At 42.4% G+C, this 20,869-nt stretch overlaps 1 protein-coding gene across 9 annotated transcripts in view; it reads left to right on the top strand.

Moving 5' to 3' along the window:
• CEP104 (centrosomal protein 104) overlaps positions 1-20,869 on the top strand; it is a 22,018-nt gene continuing 1,149 nt past the window's right edge. The window contains exons 1-23 of one of the 9 annotated variants that reach the window (XR_004842092.1): positions 1-29; positions 583-747; positions 1,256-1,429; positions 1,754-1,892; positions 2,578-2,643; positions 3,041-3,117; positions 3,275-3,443; positions 3,663-3,821; positions 4,446-4,691; positions 5,573-5,776; positions 6,291-6,458; positions 7,126-7,299; positions 8,832-9,008; positions 9,305-9,511; positions 10,008-10,130; positions 10,744-10,780; positions 11,275-11,353; positions 11,985-12,093; positions 12,403-12,541; positions 12,984-13,051; positions 14,546-14,636; positions 15,886-16,030; positions 20,117-20,600. Coding sequence is in view for 6 of the 9 variants with exons in the window: in XM_035894916.1 (XP_035750809.1) it covers positions 635-747; positions 1,256-1,429; positions 1,754-1,892; positions 2,578-2,643; positions 3,041-3,117; positions 3,275-3,443; positions 3,663-3,821; positions 4,446-4,691; positions 5,573-5,776; positions 6,291-6,458; positions 7,126-7,299; positions 8,832-9,008; positions 9,305-9,511; positions 10,008-10,130; positions 10,744-10,780; positions 11,275-11,353; positions 11,985-12,093; positions 12,403-12,541; positions 12,984-13,051; positions 14,546-14,636; positions 15,886-16,022 (2,856 nt within the window). In the remaining 3 variants the exon portion in view is untranslated. Of the gene's footprint in view, positions 30-582; positions 748-1,255; positions 1,430-1,753; positions 1,893-2,577; positions 2,644-3,040; positions 3,118-3,274; positions 3,444-3,662; positions 3,822-4,445; positions 4,692-5,572; positions 5,777-6,290; positions 6,459-7,125; positions 7,300-8,831; positions 9,009-9,304; positions 9,512-10,007; positions 10,131-10,743; positions 10,781-11,274; positions 11,354-11,435; positions 11,505-11,984; positions 12,094-12,402; positions 12,542-12,983; positions 13,052-14,545; positions 14,637-15,885; positions 18,809-20,116; positions 20,601-20,869 lie in introns of those variants that run through there. The other 8 variants (XR_004842091.1, XM_035894916.1, XR_004842093.1 and 5 more) reach the window with 8 other exon arrangements.

The raw sequence follows: 20,869 nt of genomic DNA, 5'->3' as shown, positions 1-20,869 counted from the left end.
TCCCGCTGCCGTCCCTCTCAGCCGCCCAGGTGGGTGCGTAGCTGTGGGAAGGTGCTGGGAAGCTTTTGGCTAAAGGCTCCCTCTTCTCAACTGTTGTTTTCCTTGTCCAGAGAGGGGGTGGAGGCCCCATCCCTGGGAACATTCCAGGCCAGGTTGGATGGGGCTCTGAGCAGCCTGATCTCGTTAGCGGTGTCCCTGCTCCTGCAGGGGGGTTGGACTAGATGACCTCTAGGGGTCCCTTCCAACCCTAAACATTCTATGATTCTATGATTCCTTCGGCTCAGGTGCGCAGAGGACGGTACCAGTCGCTCCTGTGCGCGTTGTGGAACTCAAATAGTTTGAAACTCTGTCTTGGATTAACAGATTTAATTGGGCTTATGGGCAAAGTGCTACATGAGTTAGCTAAACCCTCGTTCCACTAAGTACTAGTAAAACACTCGGCATAAGAACATGGTGCGGTTTATGGTGCCAATATTAATTAAAAGAAAATTTAGATTTGCAGTCATCATCGACTGACTTGATGGATGGCAGGATTTAATTCTTTGACTGTAGCATTTCAGTGTCCTTTTATTGTCCTTCCAGGGCTTAGCTTAGGCTGGAAACATCATTGCTTTGACTCGCTCGCTTCTGCAGGATGCCACACAAGATCGGTTTTATAGTTATTAGTTCATCGGGACACGAAGACGGCTTCAGCGCAAAGGAGCTGATGGTTCATGCGCCGACAGTGAATGGATGGCGATCACCCAGGTACTGCGAGTGGGAGGAATGCGCGCAGTTCTGAAGCACAGAGTTTAAAATGACTGGGAGATGTACCATGCGTGGTCAGAGCAGCTTACAGCATCCTAGACCAAACTGATTATGAAACCAAAAAAGTTGCTTTAATCCCACGGAATCCTTACCCTGGGGAAAGAAGTGCCTTGGTTACCACCTAAAGGCATTGCCTTGCATTAAATAGAGTCCTTCAAAAGAAAAAGAGGGAACTGGTTTTGTCCTTGTCAGTCTTGGAGTTTGCAGCTACTTTGGCTTAGTGTTAAAAGCCCGGTCTTCTCAGCACATCCTCTATGGGGCACGTTAGCCTACACATGCATGCGATAAAGTGTAGCGTGTTTCTGCTCTACTCTCTGGTTTCTTTTCACAGTATTTGTAATGCTGAATTAACCTATAATAACTTTGGAAAGTTTCATAATTAAATGTTACTCTAGTTGAAGTGAAGTCATCTTTAAAGAGATGATTCAGAAATTGTGTATGTTTTCAGACTCTGTCAGTATCCACAGGAAATCGTGCTGCAGTTGGTGGAGAGATGTCGAATACGAAAACTGCAGCTGCTTGCTCACCAGTACATGATTTCAAGCAAAATTGAGTTCTACATCAGTGAAAGCTTGCCTGAATACTTTGCTCCTTATCAGTCAGAGAGGTTTCACAGACTAGGGTAAGTCGAAAAGCTCTAAATGGTTTTATTACCTTAATCAGAAAGGCCTCAGGAGGAAATAACATTCATTATGCTGTGCATGCCACAGTGAAACACTGTGCTGCAGAGCAGCAAAGAGATTCCGCACTCGCTTAGGTCTGTAACAAAGCTGAAGGTGTAGGTGTAAGAGGCAGGATGCAGATGAACGCTCTTGTCAGATGACAGCACACGTCGTTTCAGTTACGAGGGAGTTTTAAACCTTATCAAAGTGCTAACCTGAGGAGCAAAACCACAGTTGTGTATTTGTACGTTTCCTCTGCTTACTTGTTACATTTTCCTTCTCAGTTACGTCCCTCTCTCGGACAATGAAAAGACTGATTTCAAAGCGCGAGAGTTAAAATCTGTGTATATGGATGCAGTTGGCCAGTACCTGAAGCTGATTTTCCATAAAAATTATGTCAATAAATACAACTTGTACGGGCAGGTAAGTTGGGTTATGAGTCCTTACCTGGTAAGCTAGGTGAAGTTTCAGTAGTACAGAGCAGGTGTAGAAATCTGCTCCCATGACTTGTAGAAGCCAAAAATGCTGGTTGAAAGCTCCTGGGTTTATTTTTGGTTTCTTTTAACACAGAAAATACAAATACGAGGTTATGAGTGACTTGGAATCGTGACTGAGTGCAGGCAACTTACCCAGAACAGATGACCCAAATGCACGTTCCATTATTACTGCTTTTCGTTCTGAGTTTTAGACTGCACAGCAGGCTCTGTGCTGAAGGCAAAGTACTTCCTCCGAGAACAGCTTTGTGGTCGCTACAAAGCCACTCTTTGTCTTTGGGATCTGATGTGGCATTAAGTGGAGGTGTTGTACAGCCGTCCCGATACAGAAAAAGCAAATATCTGCCTCGGTTCTGCAGTGACTCTTTTCACTTCCATCCCAGACCAGAAAAGGGAACAACTGATGGCTGTGCAATGTGGTCTGTAGATTTGGTAATAAATTTTTAATGAAGCAGGAAGTATATTTAGCACTTAATGCTTTTCTTTGCTTCCATACCACCCTGGAGACCATGGGTCCTGGTTTTTTTTGCTTCCAATTTTTTTGTTTCAGTTTTCATAAGATACAGAAAAAGTAATGACCTTATGCATTTACATTTTGTTTAACTCTCTTCCAGGTTGCCCTAGTAGCTATAAACATTATTGGAGATCCAGCAGACTACAGTAATGATAGCAATAATATTGTAAGTACAAAGCATCCCTGTCTCTTTCACTGTTGCTATGTGTGTTCAGTTACAGGCTTCTTGGGGTCACGGAACACATCTTTCTTCTGCTAGTTTTGTGCTGTAGCAGAGCTGTCATGTATTGATTTATTATTTCTTTTTTTAATGTTATCTCGAAGCAAGAAAGCTCTCAAGATTGAGCCTAATTTATGGATACAAAAAATAAAACAATCAATTGGAACGTTTGCATTTTCAACCTCTCCAAATTCTCGTTTCAATATGCCCCAAAACTTAAGTATTATAGGTCGCATAGTTTACATCGATTGTGGCAAGTCAGAATTTCTGTCCTGAATGCACACTTGATGTTGATGAATATGCATTAAGGTTTGGTTTGGTTTTTTTTTTCCCCCCTGCAAAGCCTTCGAGAGAGAAGCTGATAGACCACTACTTAGGAATTAAATCAGATGATCCTGCCTTAGATGGAACTTACCTTGGGTAAGGAAGTTCTTCTCCATATACTCTGGCAAAACGCCTGCTCAGTCCCAGTCTCTGTATTTTGTTAGTTCCCTGCTAGCGAAAAGAGGAGACGTATGCTCAGCCTGCTCTGTTTTGGATGAGCTGAAAGTCTGTTTTATTCATTTTATATCTTCAGGAAGCCTGACTCCATTTCACCTCTGGATGATTTGGCTTTTGACATGTACCAGGATCCAGAAGTTGCTCAGATAATACGCAGATTGGATGAGAAGAAGCGTGAAGCTGTCCATCACGAACGCTACGATTACGCCAAGAAACTCAAACAAGCTATTGCAGACTTGCAAAAGGTATTGTTGGAAGACTCTGTATCTCTTAAGCTGAACAGCGTTTCAGTGGTCTGTCAGGGACCCTGGCATCCATGCAGAATCGTAAAGATTTCCAGTGTATTTTCAAAATAGTGATTTTAAAATCAGATAGCTTGATTTAATAACTTGGCTGGGAATACAGAGACACATACGTATGTACGGTAATGTGATTTCAAGCTAGCTTGTTACGCCATCTTCTAGGTAGGGGAACGGCTGGGACGGTATGAGGTAGAGAAGCGCTATGCTGTAGAGAAAGAGGATTATGATCTTGCTAAAAAGAAGAAACAGCAAATGGAGGCGTACCGCCTGAAGGTGTATCAGCAACTGGAGCTCCACAACCTTCTGGATGCAGAGCTGATGGTGGGTACTGTTATTCCTAACTCAGGAGGCTTTGTCATGTGGGTGTTGGAAATGGCAGAGCAACCAAAATAAATTCAGGGAAGAGTTATTGCGCAGGTATTTTATGACAATTACGTATGTATCTTAAGTTTTCCATTTGGGTGGTGGATTTCCCTAACCAAAGACTTGCACGTGGTATTTTATGAACATGCTTAGTTCTCCATAAATTACATTACATTAAACTGTTAAGGTCTGAAGCAAATGACATTAGAATCCTGAATGTTTTGCATAATTTCAGGGCTATCTGATGCAGATTCAGAAGGTACTTTATTGTATTTTGAAGGGGTATAACAGCTTGTGCTGGCATCATGGCTAACCGTGCAAAATTAATGCGATAAAATACAGTTTTATATTGTTCTCGGAATGGGAAGCTCTATAACCTCTCACACACACATCCACGCAGAATTGTTTAACGATTGTTTCACAAAGCTGCATCCAGTGGGAATGATTACACGTCTGTGAGGCAGGTCTGATACTTACTTGAAAGCAGCAGAATCTTGTCGACTGTCAAGAGTTGCAGCTATATTAACTCTGATTTTAGTGCATTGTTAGCCTTGCTTTACAAAATCTCCTTCCCTTTCTCAGATTCGAAAACTGCCTGACTTGCCTTTGGAGCCTATGATTTATACTAACAATCCTCAGCACACACAAGCTACAAATTCATCCTGTGAGCACACAGAACTACAAAAAGAAGAGCCAGAGAAAGCGGAGCCTTTGCTGGAAGAGAAGTCACCAGAGCCCACTTCTACTCAGCCCGTTGTTTGCCATCAGTCCCCTCCTCCTCCTGTGACTCGTCCCACAACCTCCCGGGAAGAGTTTCCCAAAGAAAGTGTGAGTAGTGTACATCTGTTACTGCAGAAATTTATCACAGCAAATGATCTTGTAGTCAACCTTCCGAAATAACAAGGTCTTTTGTGGTTATTCTCGTGGCTTATATAGTATCTGCAATTGACTGTGTTACTGAGATGTGCCCATCCGACAATTGGCATCAGTCTTTCTCTTCCCTGAGTTTCCTTGGAAGCTCTTACAAGTGTTCACTGAGGTTGAGGCAAAAGGGGATTATACCTGATTTATGAACAGATGAATGGAAGCAAATAGACATTAAATGACTAGTTCAGGGGTCACACAGCTGGGAGAGTGGAAGCTGAATTCTGCTTGCTCCATTAACGGCTTAATAAATCTCCTTCTTGGAGATCATGTTGGATGAATCTACAGCAGCAAAGGAATTTGTTGAAATGTGGTTGTAGGGTAGGAGTCTTGGTGTCATGTCTAAAGAGAGGAAGAAAACCATAGCATCTAGTTATCTTGGTGTTTAGGCTTTGCCACTCCCATTTCTGGCAAAGCTGAGGAAGACTTGTGTTGACTCTGGTAGCAGTAGTATTCTCTCTTAAGATGATGTTGACATAAAATAATGTAACAAATCAAGCTTCATGACTTGCTGGCTTCCTATCAACAGGTGATTTCTTCTGTAGATCTGTGCGCTTCCACAGAAGGCATTTTTTGTGTGTTTTATTTGTATTCTATAGACAAGAAATAAGTTTTGTCCACAGGCATTGATTCTGTTTCTTCATGACGTTATTATGGGAACTTCAACATCTGTACTTAATTGTAAAGTGATACTGCTTTGGTACATTGAGGTGAATCCAATTAGTGATGAAACAACTTCATATTGAAGTAATTTCTAGAAAAGCAAATTTTATCTTCTTTGTTAGGTTGAATTTTTACCTTATGATGAGAGACCCCTTCCAGCTATCTGTAAACAGACTGATGAAGCAATTGCGTACTTTGAGCCGGAGGTGACTGAAGAGGCCATCAGTGACACTCCAAGAAGTGGCATTACCGGGGAACCAGAACCATTGGCTGAGAAGGCACTGAGGGAGGCCAGCCCTGCTATTGAAGTTTTTGGAGAAGCTTTGGTAAAGCACAACAAAATGAACACGTAGATTATTGTGATCCTTGTTGAGTTGATTTGATATGCGCTCTGTCAACAAAGATCTTCTGATACGATTTTTACATGTTCAGAGCTGTTACATAAAAATCTGAGATTAAAATTTGACCTTGGATATATGGGTGCCTGTTTTCAGCGTTTACAGGATGCCATAGCTTGATGAGCTATTAAGCAGACAGTGTCTGGGTACAGGGTACAGGCCCTACCAGAATACCCATAATATGCCACTGTCTTTTGTAGGCAGAGAAACCATTACTGTGCCTGAAATGGTTCCTTGAGCCTCACCTGTTAATCCATTTTACTCATCTTTTTTCAAAAATATGTGCTTTTAATAAAAGCCAGATTTCCGTAGGAGACACCTGGGGATTTCATGCTGAAGTTCATATGTTCTTTTGAGGCTGTTTCTGTTATATAAATGTTGAATAATAAATATTGAAATATCAGTATTGACCTTTTAAGAGATAAACTCGTTCTGTGTTCAGGTTTCAGGAGCATATTCCAAAACTTGGTCGTATCGAGAAGATGCATTGCTGGCTGTGTATAAGAAGCTGATGGAGGTGTCGGTATACACTCCAAAGGATGATTTAAGGAACATGCTGAGGGCTGCTGTTTTCCTTGTAAGAAGAGCCATCAAAGACATAGTGTCTTCAGTAAGTTGTAGTATGTTTGATAAGAAATGCTTCAGTGAAGAACTAACAGCAAAAATTGTAGAACCGTGCGGTTAACACACTTTAAAGAAAGCAAGCAAGTCGTTTGTAAAACTACTTTTGAGTAAGTTAAAAAAACCCCAAGAACTCAAAACCCAACCCAAACCAAAAAAAACCCCAAACCAACTGAAATGTCAGCTTTTAGTCAGGACCAAGGACTGGACACTGTCTAGCATTCAGCAGCATGGAAAACAGTGCCCTGGCCTGAGTAATGAGCTTGAGAAACAACTGATGCAGTAAATGCGTAGCGTGGTTGAGCCTTTTGGGTTTCTGGGGGTTTTTTGTAAGGTTGAATTACAGCAGTGAAGTAAGTTCTAGTTTCCGACTTGAGGGACTACAGTTAGTCTAAGGAGACTTAGGCTTTGAATAAGCCTTAAACAAGAAGAAAAGAAAAGCTGAAGAGCTGTGTTGTTCTTTATAACACAAATTCTAGCAACATGTTTTCAGGAGGAGAGGTCTCTGAAGTAGCTTCCATTAAGAGTGTTACTGTAATTCTAGATTCCTGTTGCTGCTGTTCTGTAGAACTGCAGAAAAGATCTGACAATATTGTCTGAAAGCAGGGATCTGTGTGGTGTTTCTGTTCAGTGTTTCCTTTCTCTTTTTAACTTAGGTTTTTCAAGCTTCCCTGAAACTTTTAAAAATGATCATTACCCAATATATACCAAAACATAAGCTAGGAAAAACAGAAACTTCTCATTGTGTGGAAAAAACGCTTCCAAATTTGCTTTCTAGAACAGGAGACTCTTCATCCCGACTTCGCCTCGTGGCTTCTAACTTTATTCAGGTAGGTGTTTTTCTTGAAATTACAGTTTGATTTGCATTAAGAATGTCAGAGAGCTTACAGGTGGGTAACACCTGATCAGTCTTGGCTTCAGGTCCAGAGTTTGCTGCTGTAAAGGATTACGCCTTGTGTGGAAGGCAAAGTGGTAGCACCAGCTCAGTGTCTTTGCGGTGTTTTTTCTAGCCATGTGTTGCCATCTTTGTTGGGGGGGACGGTGTGGGGAGATAGCTCCTGCTGCAGATGCGAGAAGGGCATAACTCTTCCATTCTTCTTAGTTGCAAGTGATCTACAGAGGTGAGAGCAAGAAGGTACAACATACTCCTCGGGCTCTGCTGCGATTTGATTGTGGTTTTGACAGTCAACTTAGCAAAAGCATAAAAAAGGTGCCCATTTAAAAGACACAGTCTATTCCTTGCTCGGTGTTAGCAAGGAGCAGCTGTGAATAGCTGCCAGAGGATTACAGGCTCTCTTTTCCAGTAGAATTTAGAAGAAAGAACAGTAGTTCTGTGTGAAAATGTGTTAGTTCACTCCCATGGAGTGGAGTGAGTCACTGGCTCTGGGTTACTTATCCTTGCTTGGATCCACACTCGGGGGACAAGACTTTTCTTCTGCTGTAGACGTAACTAAGATTTTAACAGTGTTACTGTGTGAAGTGGTCTGGTGTCACCCTGGAACCCCAAAGGTGACGGGTTGCTTTATTACTACTGCTTGGCTCATTTATAATAGATTTTGTAATTGAATGAGAAAATGTCTACAAAAATACATTTGTAACCAGGACATTGCCTGGAGAGACTGAAAATGGGTTTATTTTGTATCGCTGCTAATAGGTGACACGCTGCCTGACAAAGCAGTTCTCTAGGGAAGGTGCCACATATTTCTGGAAATCGATATGTCCAAACCAGACCAGACAACTGCGTCTGGCCCTCAGGAAGAGGGGCTGCAGGACACCATCATCTGCTTGAGTGTCTGTCGGCTGACAGGAACTGGGAGGAGGGGTGCTTCGGGTTATTAAACGTTCTGCTACCAGCAAAGAAATAAGCGATGAGCTTTGAATAACAGCAGAATTTAGCCCTTCAGGTTCTTTGCAAAATAGAATGAGAAATTATAAGCTGGCATATGTCTTCTGAAGCGCTCTTGAAATCCATCTTGATGCAACGTCAAGACTTTGTATCCTTTGTGACACTTCTCATCTGTCTCCTCCTCAGGTAGTTCAGTGTAAGATGGAGTTCTTCAAATTTTTCTTCCAGTCCAGTTCTATAACCCACCTAAGCATGTCTAAGAGTTCATCAGTTCCTCAGTAGCTTTCTCTCTGATGCCAAAAGCAAGACCAAATGTCTGTATAATCTTCTCTTTAAAGCCTTTGCAAGCAACTTCAGGCTGATAAAGTAATAAATAAGCAGCTACTTCTTGGGGAATGCTGATTTCATTTTACTTAATGTGTTATAAGTAACTTAGAATAACTCTAGTTTGCAAAGACAGTTCATTTTCCTCATTTAGCATTCCTACACGCACACTGACTCTCTGTACGTTTATAGGAAATGGCACTGTGTAGTGAAGTTAAACCTCTTCAGATTGTTCCAGTTCATTTGGTTCAACCATTAAAACCAAACTCCCCAACACATCTGGCAATGAGTCAAGCGGAATTAGTAGAATGCCTCTTGAAAGACATGGGAACTGAAAACTCTGGGTTTACCATCAGCAACGTCATGAAGGTAGGAGTCTGAGTTTGCAGCGTGTGAAGCTTTTTTCATTGCTGTTTTATTAGGGCTTGTCTGTCTGTTTTGGAGTGCTTGCTGAATTACTAAAGAGAATTTGTGAGCCTCTTGGAGGTGACGAGACACAACCTGGTGAGGAAGCAAGATGCCAATACAGGAAAAAAGTGTTTGGAAAAACCTGCCTGTGTGAAGATTTCTTCCACTGCAGGGAAATAATTGTCTTAGATAGATAAACAAGGCCTTAAAAAAACATGTGGGAAAAGAAAGGCTTTTTTTTGTTTTTTTCTTTTCAGTTTGCAACAGGAGCTTTGGAACACAGAGTTTATGAAGTTCGTGATACAGCGTTGCGGATTATCTTTGACATGTACAGGAAGCACAAGGCTGCTATACTGGAATATCTTCCTCCAGATAACGCGAATGTTCGCAAGACTGTTCTCTATAAAACGCTCTTTGACGGATTTACTAAAATAGATGGTGAACCTTCTGAAGCTGAAGTTAGGGTATGTAATAAGACTGTAGAGCATACGTAGCTACTTTGAACATTGCATTGAACCGAGCAATGCGCTGATTTCATGGCTGTGTTAGACACTGAATGGCACACATAGCAGAGTATCTTAAGGTGTGCTGTTAACATCACTCAGTGTGAAAAGGTGGTGTTTGGTTTGTTACCTATACTCACTCTTGCGAATAAAGCCTACAAAGAATAGAGGTAGTACTGCTGAAATAATACCCAACCATTTCAGAAAATATACATATACTATTTTATGCATGGCTGGCCTTGGAAACAGTGCAGGGGAAACGCTGTGTGCTTCTTTCAGGTTAGCATGGAGGAATCTGGGGGGAGGGAGGTGTTACTGAAACAGACCCAGCATTTACCCGAGCAGGATGTTTCTGGTGCTGCATTGACAATTTGTTCTATGCTGATGTGTTTTGTAATCTCTTCTATATGACAGATGGCTAAAAAACTTTTGTCATTGAAAGAGTATTTCTTGACAGGCACAGAGAAAGGCAGTAACAGAACAAGCAGAGAAACAGAAGAAGGAAGAAATAAAAGTTCTGCAAGGTCAGCTGGCAGCTCTAAAGGAGATACAAGCAGAAGTTCAAGCTGGAAAGGTTAGGGTGGTTTTGGTTTGATTTTTTTTTTTTTTTTTTTTTTTAATCCTTTTTCCTGCAGATATCACAGGCTTGGATAATTAACTGTCTCATTATAAACTTAAAAAAAAAAAAGAAAAAAAGGCCCTCCACGACATACACTGACTTTCATCCTCAGCAGTCCAGTTTAAAATGCGGGGGCTTGTTTTTCCTAACGTAGCATAAAATTTGGGTTCTTTCTTTTTTATAACAATTTTGTCTATCGTATGGTAAATTTGAGTGTTTCTAGAAGTCCAAGTGTTTCTTTACCAGCTAGAATACAGGAATTGTTCTGAGTGTGTAAAGGCCCTCCAGAAGCATGCTGTACTGCACATACATTAAGTTTTATGTCTGAACCTTACAAAGGTAGCCAGCTACTCCAGTGCCAGGGAGTAGGACTGGTTTTCCACCCTCAGAAGACTGCTGCCTCAATACCCGAGAGATTTGCTGTAGGACCAGAGGCACAGACATTGTAATGCATTGGCTCTGCTTCTAAGCTTTTCATTCCAGAGAAAAATCAGGATATAATCTGTTCTCTTTCTCCCTGGCAAGCATCACTGTCATCAAGTAAATATCTGACTTAAATTTCTTTGTTCAATAGGAGAAAGAATCTGATTTTCAGAAGCCAAAGAATCAAGGTAGGTAGTTTCAAGTAGCATTAAGAAATGTAGAGATATTTCCATATGTCTTTGAAACACTGTGGATGCTTAATGGATTATTGAATTATCTCTGTTAAAAACATGCCTGAGTGCTTCAGACTGGCTGAGTCTCAACCTGCCATAGAGGAAATCTTTAAGTTCACGAAAGAAATTTTACCATCAGCTAACCAGTTAATTTCTAATAAGGAATTAGTATGGTTTGGCTTGAAACCACTTTAGATTTCTCCCCAACCTGAGGTAGACCATCTGACATGTAAAAATAATCACTAAAATATTTTACTGTTAGTAGATCACTAAAGCAATAGTTCCCCAACTGCCTACAGGTACATTGTCTTTCAGTGCATTTTACCAATATGGCAGCGGTAGGCTTCTGTTGGGTTTTTTTGCTGTTAAAATCCAGAGAAGCATATTTCTAGGCCTGCACAAAAACTGACCAAAGTGTGATCTTGTTTTTAATAGTTCTCTTTTTACAGGTTACCAGGTAAACAAAAGCCCACAGCCTGCAGCAGAGATGCCAGATGATCATTCCTCTGTTACAAATTACTTGGATAAGTAAGTTAGATGAGCAGCTTCTAAGCACCTTATACCACTTAGTATAACCTGCAAGCTAATAACGTTAATAACATTTTTCCAGTAGGTCAAAGCTAATGTCTTCAACGCTGAAACAATGAAAAAGAAAATCTCTTCTGACAGATTTGGACTTATCACCAGGCAATCCTAGATGTTGATTTTTTTTTTTTTTTTTTTTTTTTTTAAGTTCTTGGATAGTGTGACCTTGAAGTTGTTTTCTGAGTAGGCGCTTGTGGGATAAGAAATTGCCACAGTTTAGTGTCCAACTGCCAGAATAAAATAAGGAGGAAGTATATTGTAGCTTTCATGGGCATGGTGGGATTAAGGCCTAGAGAAAGCATTAGAAACTTCTGGAGCCACGAAGCCAGTTTCAGTGAGCTGTTCTCAGTGCTTTTGTGGAATTACGTCTTTCTACATGAACAAATGCTTTATAGTTGTATTTACCATAAATTATATAATGGTACCTGTTCATGCCCTATCCTAAGGACAGCACTATATGGGAGAATAAGCTGTACCAAGATGTTCGCTATTTTTCAGAATAGTTCCTCACAGAAGCAGCAGGTTTGTCCCTTTCACTCTGTGATGTTACTGATGTTTGTATTTTTTTTCCTAGCTTATGTATTTTTTGTGGTGAAAGGGATGAATCCTTCACAGAGGAAGGATTGGATCTCCATTACTGGAAACACTGCCCTATGTTAACCAGATGTGAGCACTGCAAACAGGTTAGGTGCAAACTTTGTAAAGCTACTACAAGACATTAACTGTTGTTATTCTGGTTTTAGGGTGCTATAAGATATTTAATGCTAAGGTAGATGAATTCTGACCACAGCTGTGACACCTCGGGTAGTGCTTTTCGAAAAGAGCAGTATTATAAATGGTATTAATAACTGGGAAAAAAAAGGGAAAATGAAATTGTCATTTTGAAAAGTGAGATTTAACTTCCAAAAATGACATAAGCAGGATTTTTTAATACTATCCTTATGTACTCAGTACAGTACAAATCTTCTTGGGTGCCTCTTGCTCTGTTGCAGGTGGTGGAAATAGCAAGCCTGACAGAGCACTTGCTGACGGACTGTGATAAAAAGGACAGCTTTGGGAAATGCCAACGATGCGGCGAGGCCCTTCCAAAAGATGAATTGCCCAAACATGTTAAGAACAAGACTTGCAATTGTGAGTAGTTTCAAACAGGAAGGTTGAACTTCAAAGGTCAAGTCAGCCAGACTTTCAAATACTCTGTATCTTTGGCAAGTCGGACCACTTCTATTTAGGTATGGCACTGTGGATTTAGAAATCTAAGTAAATCCTCAGGAGGGAACGCTTTTGGAAAGCCTGAGTTTCCCAGTGCTTGAAGTGCTTTGCTTCCGTGAATGTATGTGGGGAGGATGAGCGAGGAGAACAAGAAAGCCTGCGGATTAAGCCCTATCGTTCCTTTTGATCTTGTTTCAATGTAGATGATTAAACATGGGACTTCTTTGAGAGCAGTTAACGATAACGAGGTAGGAGCTGGTTTAGCCACGGTGTAGTTTTATGCTCTTTGTTGTGCAAGTTCTCCTCTGGTATTTGAAATTAGCCTGTCTTTGCAATTCTTACATTATTTTTCTAATCATTTCAGCCGCTAAACCAGAAAGTGTGGCAAACCATTGCCCGTTGTGCCATGACAACTTTTCCCCAGGAGAGGAGGTAAGGCTGCCTTCTGGATTGGTGCGATGTCGTTACGTCACTGGGACCGAATTCGTATCCTCTTCTAACACTGACTCGCACCCAATGGCTTAAGAACTCGCTTGGGTTATTGCTGGGGTCTGTAATGGCGCTCTCACGCTTTGGGGACCATATCTGCACCTGGGTCTTCCACCCTTAAAGGTGTATATGGGAACCGTGGACTTACAGGCTATTCGATGCCAGTCTTTCTCCTCCTGCACAAGCAGCTAGGCACAGCTTTCCAAATTGCCAACTGCTGCCAGATTCTGTGAGTTAGCTTGTCAGCCCTAGGGTTCAGAGTGACATTATGCAGCTTCAAATACTGCAGCAAGACTGAGTACATCCAGCAGGGCAGCCAGGATTAAGATGTTGATTTGGGTGTAAGAAAAAATTGACGTGAAGCAAGTAAGCAAGAACTGCTATAACTGTCAAGAGAGTTGAGATGGCCTCCCTCTAATTTCTACATGCTGTTTGCTGTAACTGCCGAATGCTATGAAATCTCTGACATGTCAGCTCCAAAATGTGCTTTCGGCAATTGAAAATATGTATTGCTATTATATATAAAAAGCAATTTGTTCAGAGAATACTTAACATATCAGTTTCAGTCTTTTACACGAGTCATCTAACACTACATTATGATCATATTTAAGTAGTTCTGTGTATGATTTAATTTTCAGAAAAAGACTCTCCAGGAGGCAGCCAACAACTCTACTGAGTATTAGATCCAGTTAAATGTCAATGGCTCATATGTAATCTCTGTCATTTCCCTTTCAATGGGACCGTTGAGTAGTGCTTCTGCTCTCAAAACTTAAGTTTTTTCCAAATGCTTTTTGCATTGCCCAGTGTGAGGAGCTCAGAAAATACCATAACCAAATCTCAAATGTTTCTTGAGAAATATATGTGGTGTTTGTTGTGTTTTGGGTTTTTTTTTCCCCTCACTTCTGCCCACATTATTCTTGTAAGTAAGAGGCTTCGCGAAGCCTCTAGTTTGAAGAGGCTGTCGTGTTTTCTTGTAGCAGCAGCTCCTACTCTTTCGGGTTGCTGAATGCTTTAACTATTATTGTCACCTTGTAGTTATGCTCACATTTTTTCAGTTCAAAATATGTATAGATGAAAAGATTTTCCATGTTATTTGTACATTGTTTTTTCCTGATTTGAACTCGGTTGAGAATTAAGAAAATTTAAAAAGGAAAATGAATGTCACTCTCATAATTTCTAGGATCTGGCTGGTTTTTTTATTGTGATATACCTTTTAAGTTATATAAAAAAAAAATGCATATATTAATTTCACTTAGTAAGTCATAAGGTGCTCGTGCTTTTATGAGAGAGCAGATTAAAATGCTGTTGCCATGAAGGCTGTGTACAACCCTCATTTTCCCCGTGTTTTAAAAAGTAGATGTGCATACATAGTGACTAGATAAAAGATTGGCTAATTTTGCTGGAATTGTAATATCACTTCTTTTTAATTGACTTTAGGCCTGGAAATTTCACCTAATGGGCAAAGATGGCTGTAAAATGAATCAACGGAGGTTGTGCTCAATAAATAAAACTCTTCTGCTGCAGCCTGGTAAGATATTATTTTATGATAATAATGATTATGCTTTTTACTATGTTGCCATTACTTAAGAAAAATATTTCACCCTCGAGAGCAAGCTGGCTTTTAATTACTCGTTTCAACACACTGTTTGCATTTCCGTAACCTAACTGATATTTCTTATGCTGGTGTAGACTTCGGGAGCAAATGCTCAAAATCATTCAATAACAGTCATTTCAAAATGAGGGCATGAGCTCAGTTGATGGGGGAAACGGGCATGTTTGATAATTTGATCAGTTCAGGGTTTTTTTCTGCGTGGTAGTATGATTGTGAATAGAACAATCAGCGGTGATGCTAAACAGTTAACGTTCTGGAAAGCTCCTGAACGCTGACACAGAGAACCGAGAGCCTGATTTAGCTTTTAATGTCCAATCAGGGGATGCTAATCTAATCCTAATTACAAGATGAATTGAGTAGTTAGTGCTGCGTACTGCTTTTCCTTTTCAATTCAGACCCAGGAGCTAGGCAGAATTTATGATTGCGCAGCTTCTTCACCGACAAAGAGAAATTGATGCTGATGTCAGGTGGTTTTGTTGTGGTTTGGTTTTTTTTTTTTAACAGTCGTCTTTATTTATGAAGCACATGCAAAATCCTTTTATTTCCTGAACGCAGAAGTTAAACAAACAAGCTATTTTCACTGCCTGCAGCACTGAAGCTCTTTTGGCCAGTCACAGCCAAAACCTTTCCTTCTCCAGACTCTTTTCAGAGTTCTCTATTCACTGCGTGTTCAGGTTGTGGCTGGAGTTAACCTCCCTGGTGTTTGCTTTGCCCATATCTGCGTTTCACAACTACTACTCCAAGTTCCTGGAAAGAACTGTGGAATTGTCTCTTCCAGCTGTCATAAGTGAAGGCAGTTAAACTCAAACGGCTTCCAGTCTTGAACTGGACCTACAATCATGTCTGTCTGTCTGCAGCTTTGCTGTTTCTGCTTGCATGTTAGTTAGTTTGCTGCTGCTTAGAATCTGGAAACACAGAAGGAACTTAAATCCTGCCTGGATACAGCTAAAGCTCCAGAGCAATTTCCTAGAGATAGGAAAGGAACCCTGGCCATGTAGTCCTACTGCTCCTGGTATGAGATGCGCCTCAGGCTGGTGCCTGCCAACTTTTAGTTACTCGTGTCGGTCATTCAGGCTGAATATATCTTGAGAATCAAAATGGGAGATAAAATGCAAGACCGGGACTAGATGTGCTTGCAGTAACGATCTGTATTTTCTCTTCACAGGCAAAATAGGTTTCCAGTATTCAAGGAAACCAAGTCCTTCAGGAGCAAAAGCTCGAATTCCCTCTATAGGAAGCAAGATCCCAACCCCAAAAGGGGGCCCAAATAAAAGCGCTGGCAAAACATACTCAAAGCGATGACAGGACAAGTATTTTTTTCCTTTGTCTTAATAACGGAGCAAATAGTTGTTAATAGTTATTTAAAAATCATGGGCAACTCATATGATTTTTATTTTTTTTTGTTTGACTACATGGGGCTGTTTATCAGCCTTGAGTCGTACCTGCCTAGTCCAGTAACTGCGGTACATAACTTTGTGTTCGCTGTCTGTGCAGCACTCTGGTTTTCTCCTAGAAATGCTCACGTTAGAAAGACGCATATGTTCTGGGACTGATCTAGCCTGCCACGTTCCCTGTATGGCGCAAGGAAGGCCGTGCACTGGTCTTTGACTGGTTCCTCATATGAAAATAAACCTCCCCAGTGAGTATGGAGCTGGCATGGCCACGCTGCGTGGCTGCCGTCAGTCAGCTGTGCCCTAGTTAGTGGATTACTCTGGGGCTGCGGTGCTGACAGTCTGGGTTTGAGATCCAGTGAGGAATTTCCTTTACATCCAAAAGCCACAGTCGTTTGTGTTTTGTCTTTCTTCTGGGGAAGAGCAAGAAACCTACCCAGCAGAAGCTGTACTAGGCTTCCAGGATGGAGCTGAAAAGCATTTGTTCTTTTGGTCTGAGTGTGGTACTTGTTGGCAATTGTATATTCTGAAAGCTTGGGCAGCGGTACACCTCTGTTGGCTGACTTTACCACCTGATCACTTCAGTGTAATAATTGCAGAATATATTGCTAATATATTCTGCCAAAATTGACTTTATAATGTGCTGAAAGTAATAGTGTCAATGATTTTGTTTGTCTTGCCCCCAGACACTTGTGGTAGACAAATCGGTCGCAAGTGAGCCTGTGTGTGCTGGTTGGCTGGGAGGTAGGCTCCCTGTGCGTTACGTCGGTGCGCTGGCAGAGAATTCATCATAGTGAGGCTTGAGGAAACACCACTGAAAATACGGATATGCAACGAGCAAAATAGGCTGCTTGCAGCCGCACGGGTCCCTTTGAGGCGACAGTGATGTCGGTACCTTAGCAGTGCCATCCTTCATCGCGATGATGTCCCCCAAGGTCCCTTCCAGCCCCTGCCATTCTGTGATGTGCAGCTGGCACAAGGTGAAAAGAAAAATGCACGCACGCGGAGAAGGAAGTGCATCAGACTATACGAAATGCGTATCTTGGTTATCTGAAAGACCTGTGCGATCCTGTGGAGATAAACTCTTGAACCAATGAATGGGTAAAATAACAGTTCCATAAAGCAAAGTTCTTCCTCGTGTGTGTGCTAGAAGATAAAAAAAGGAGAAATTGCAATGTAGTCAAGGAAAGCTGTGGGGTTTGTGTTCCCACTGCACATGGGAAAATGTGTGGATTTATTTGCTTCAGTTAGGGCATGTTTGCAAGTAGGGCCAGGAATTGGAAAGCTTTTTCAATTGTCTGCTCCTGAAGTCTGATGAAGTAAGTCAAAGGATCACGCTGTTCTTTGGTGACTGGTTTAGCCACTGTGCCAGGATCTCGTGTAAGAAAGAATTGGTGTGTGTTACCACAGCTGCCTTTTTCTTCCCTGTATTTGTCACGATGAACTTTGTCAGCTAAAACGGGGCAAGTGGATAGCCATTGTGAAAGCTTACAAGCCTGTTTATTTGTGGTAGGCTCTAAAACTCTTGGCTCCTTCACTGGAAATGGGAACAGTACTTTTCTAAAACTGACTGCTACCCTTGAACACCTCCTAAGCCAGCTGAAAGCTCTAATTGACCTTGCAAGGAACGGGCCATTATGAAATGTTTCCACTCATTTTTAAAACGCTTAGAAACATTATTTTGACAGATAACTTTGCTCTCCTTACTACGTCTGTAGTTTATGAGTCCAAGTGTGTTAATAGTGTCGAATGGGATGGATGTCTCTTCCTTGGGTCTGCCGAGGCTCTGGGAGCAACACGAGCCGTGCATGGCGAGAAGGGCTTTTGCTGTGCAAGCCTGGCCTCTACGTATATTTCAGGTTTAGAATTTTAAGGGCAGTAAAGCAGTACCCAAAGTGCTACTCAGCACCCAGAATTAGCACCAAATACAAAAGCAAAGGGCTGGTTGGATATTGGCATGTGAGGTGCCGTTGTGTTGGAAGCAGTGCGAAAGAGCTGCCCCGCGCCGCCTCTCTCGCTGCACACCAAGTGCCTTATTAGTCTGCTTGACAAGGGGATTACACTGAACCGCAAGAGCCCATTTAGTTCATAACAAGAGTGTGTATCGGTGGAGCTGGTGTGAAAATTAAAGTTGTGCTTTAAAATATCTCAGTTAATTCTGAAATATCCCCCCAAAATGGCCCCTTACAGAAAAGCACCTTAGTGGGGCCCTGAAAAGCTCAAGTTGATAAACTTAGACCTTTTTTCCTGCTTCAGTGTACTTTCAGCTCGCTTCTAAATCTAGCTCTAATACTGAGTTTCTCTAGTTAGATCTGGATTGAAATAAACTTCCATGCATGGCAGCATGTGACCGTTTAACAGTTCTAAGGAGAACAGATTCCTTCAGACACAATGCGTGAAGCTTTGTACCTAAAGCGACAATCCTGATGTCTGTAACGCCTCGGCACTTGCTTTCCAGGGTAGAATTAGTCGGTCCTGCATCCATGTACCCGCAGGTACAAGGCTGAGTCACGTAATGCAAGTAGAAGTTTGGGGGGTTGGGTTCTTTTGCTACACGGGGTGAATTGTTTCGTATGCACAGCGCTGATTTTGTCAGACGCAGTTTTTATAGTTGGCGTGCAGCCCATCTGCGAGCTTGTGAATTTTACAGGCAGATGGGTGCGCTTGTGTCCTGAAAGTCTTTATATAAATTGTTTCTTTAACTCTTCCAAATATATATATTAATAAATATACATATGTTAGCAATACATGTGTTGAGAAATATATCTGTATTTTTATTTCTACTTCAGTGACACGGGTTCCTATTGGAGAATCTGATTCCTTCTGCAAGCAAAATAACCATTGATTTTGCTTGGAGAGTAGCAAGTGCAGCGGACTGCAGGCTCACGAGCATTTTTTTTTTTCCTTTTGGACATAAAACTGTGAGCTTTCTGTGGTGCAAGGTTAATGAAAAAACCCTGTTTGCAAAGGTCCTCCATGTGTTCTGGATGGGCCAGTAGACTATGTGCGCTGAATCGGTAAATCCAGCTCCCCATCGCTCCTCAGCCATGGCTTTTCAACCCACTCAAAGTGTAATTCAGGTAACCTGATAAATGCTGCACCTAGCAGGATGTGCGCTTTCTATTTTATAACATTACGCGACAACCTTTCTAAGCATGTTTTTAAAAAAAAAAAAAAAATAAAATTAAGACTTGATTAAAAAAACCACCAACGAACAAACCAAAAAACCCCAAACCCAAGCCCCCACAAACCCTGTTAATTATGGCGAGGGTTGTCTTTCCCAGTGCTGACCGAGCTGTGTAGCAGAGAGCGGGGAGCTACGTCAGGCGCTGTTGTGGACAGTCCCTTGGGAGGCATTTTTCCCCCGGGTAGCTCTGGTTTCTGACGCCTGTGCACGAGGACGCTTCCCCTCTCCCCCCGTGGTTGTCGGGGCTCGGCAGCGCGCGCAGCAGCTGCTTTGCTCTCTGCTCCAGGGTTGACGTTACGCCTTGGGGGCCCTGCGATAAACCTCTGCAGCTTCTGCCCCGCAAGAAGGTGTCACGTAGGAGATTCCTGCCTCTTCCGCTGCCCGCCTTGCCTTCCCAGCCCACGCCAGGGCGCAGGGGTTGGGTGCGGGCAAGAGAAGCGCGATGCAGAGCCCTTCGTCAGGCAGCGTTTAAAACAGAAATGCCAGGGCCTGGGCACACCGCCTTGCAGCTCGGGGCTCTCTGCGTATTTTCAAATCCAGCCTAGCTTTTTAGCAATGTTTCAAAGAAATCTGTTAAGTGTTTTAGAGTGTGTACCCAGCAATCCCTCTCTTTAGACTAAAAAAATGCACTTCTAAAGTGAAGTATAAGGGTAGTATTAAATACTCAATGGTATGGATCGGGAGCAACTTAGAAGTGAGAAGGCAGAAATTTTGTTAGGATGTGAGGGGACCTTCTCTGAGCGTAGCAGTGCCACCGGTGTTTTTAAAGGGTGGTTTCACTGGCCTTTCACTTAACAAACAACCTGTGTTCTCTGCAGTGGCAAAGCAAGCACCGGTGTGAAAAACACAGTGACGTTTGTTCCCGTGCCATGAAGTCTTGAGCAAAACGTTCTGGAGCAAAAATGTTGTGCAGGTGCCGGTCTGGCTCATGGAAGGCAGCTCTCCAGAGTGTCAGACTGGAAAGCTTAAATCAGGAACGACGGTACATCGTTATTAAAGATCGGACAGGCTGTCATCCCTATCTCGTGGGCTTTTTCCCATCTGATCTCTTTCTCCGTGCTGTACCTGAGCATCAACCAAGCTGTTTTCATGCACCTCAACTGCAGAGAGGACCTGAGAGCAGCTGGCGCCCCTGCGTGCGGGAGTTCGTCTGATCTCGAGCGACTGCTTGGAGCTCCAGTAGCCCAGGAGAGCGTTCCTATAGATGCCGCGGTTCCAAAGCACGGGACAAGCCGATAAGGTCTTAAATCCCTGAGACCGTACCGCTGTCATTTCAGGAGAAAAAGCCACGGGCCTTAGAATGTAAGTTACTGTTATTGCACTTATTTGATAAATCTGTTGAGCAAGGTTGGACGGTGCCTCTGCCTTTTCAAGCTGGTACCACAGACATGGGCGCTGGGAGGGGAAACCGCAGCCGCGGGGTCACGGTCATGGCCCCGGCAGCGGGGTCACGGCCCTGGCAGCAGCCGGGTCACGGTTAAGGTCACGGTCATGGCCTGGGCAGCAGGGTCACAGCCCGGGCAGCTGGGTCACAGCCCCAGCCCTGGCAACAGGGTCACGGCCATGGCCAC

The sequence above is a fragment of the Egretta garzetta genome, unplaced genomic scaffold, assembly GCF_000687185.1.
Source record: "Egretta garzetta isolate BGI_Z169 unplaced genomic scaffold, ASM68718v1 scaffold535, whole genome shotgun sequence".
NCBI classification, from domain to species: domain Eukaryota; kingdom Metazoa; phylum Chordata; class Aves; order Pelecaniformes; family Ardeidae; genus Egretta; species Egretta garzetta.
This window is presented reverse-complemented; position numbering and strand designations above follow the sequence as displayed.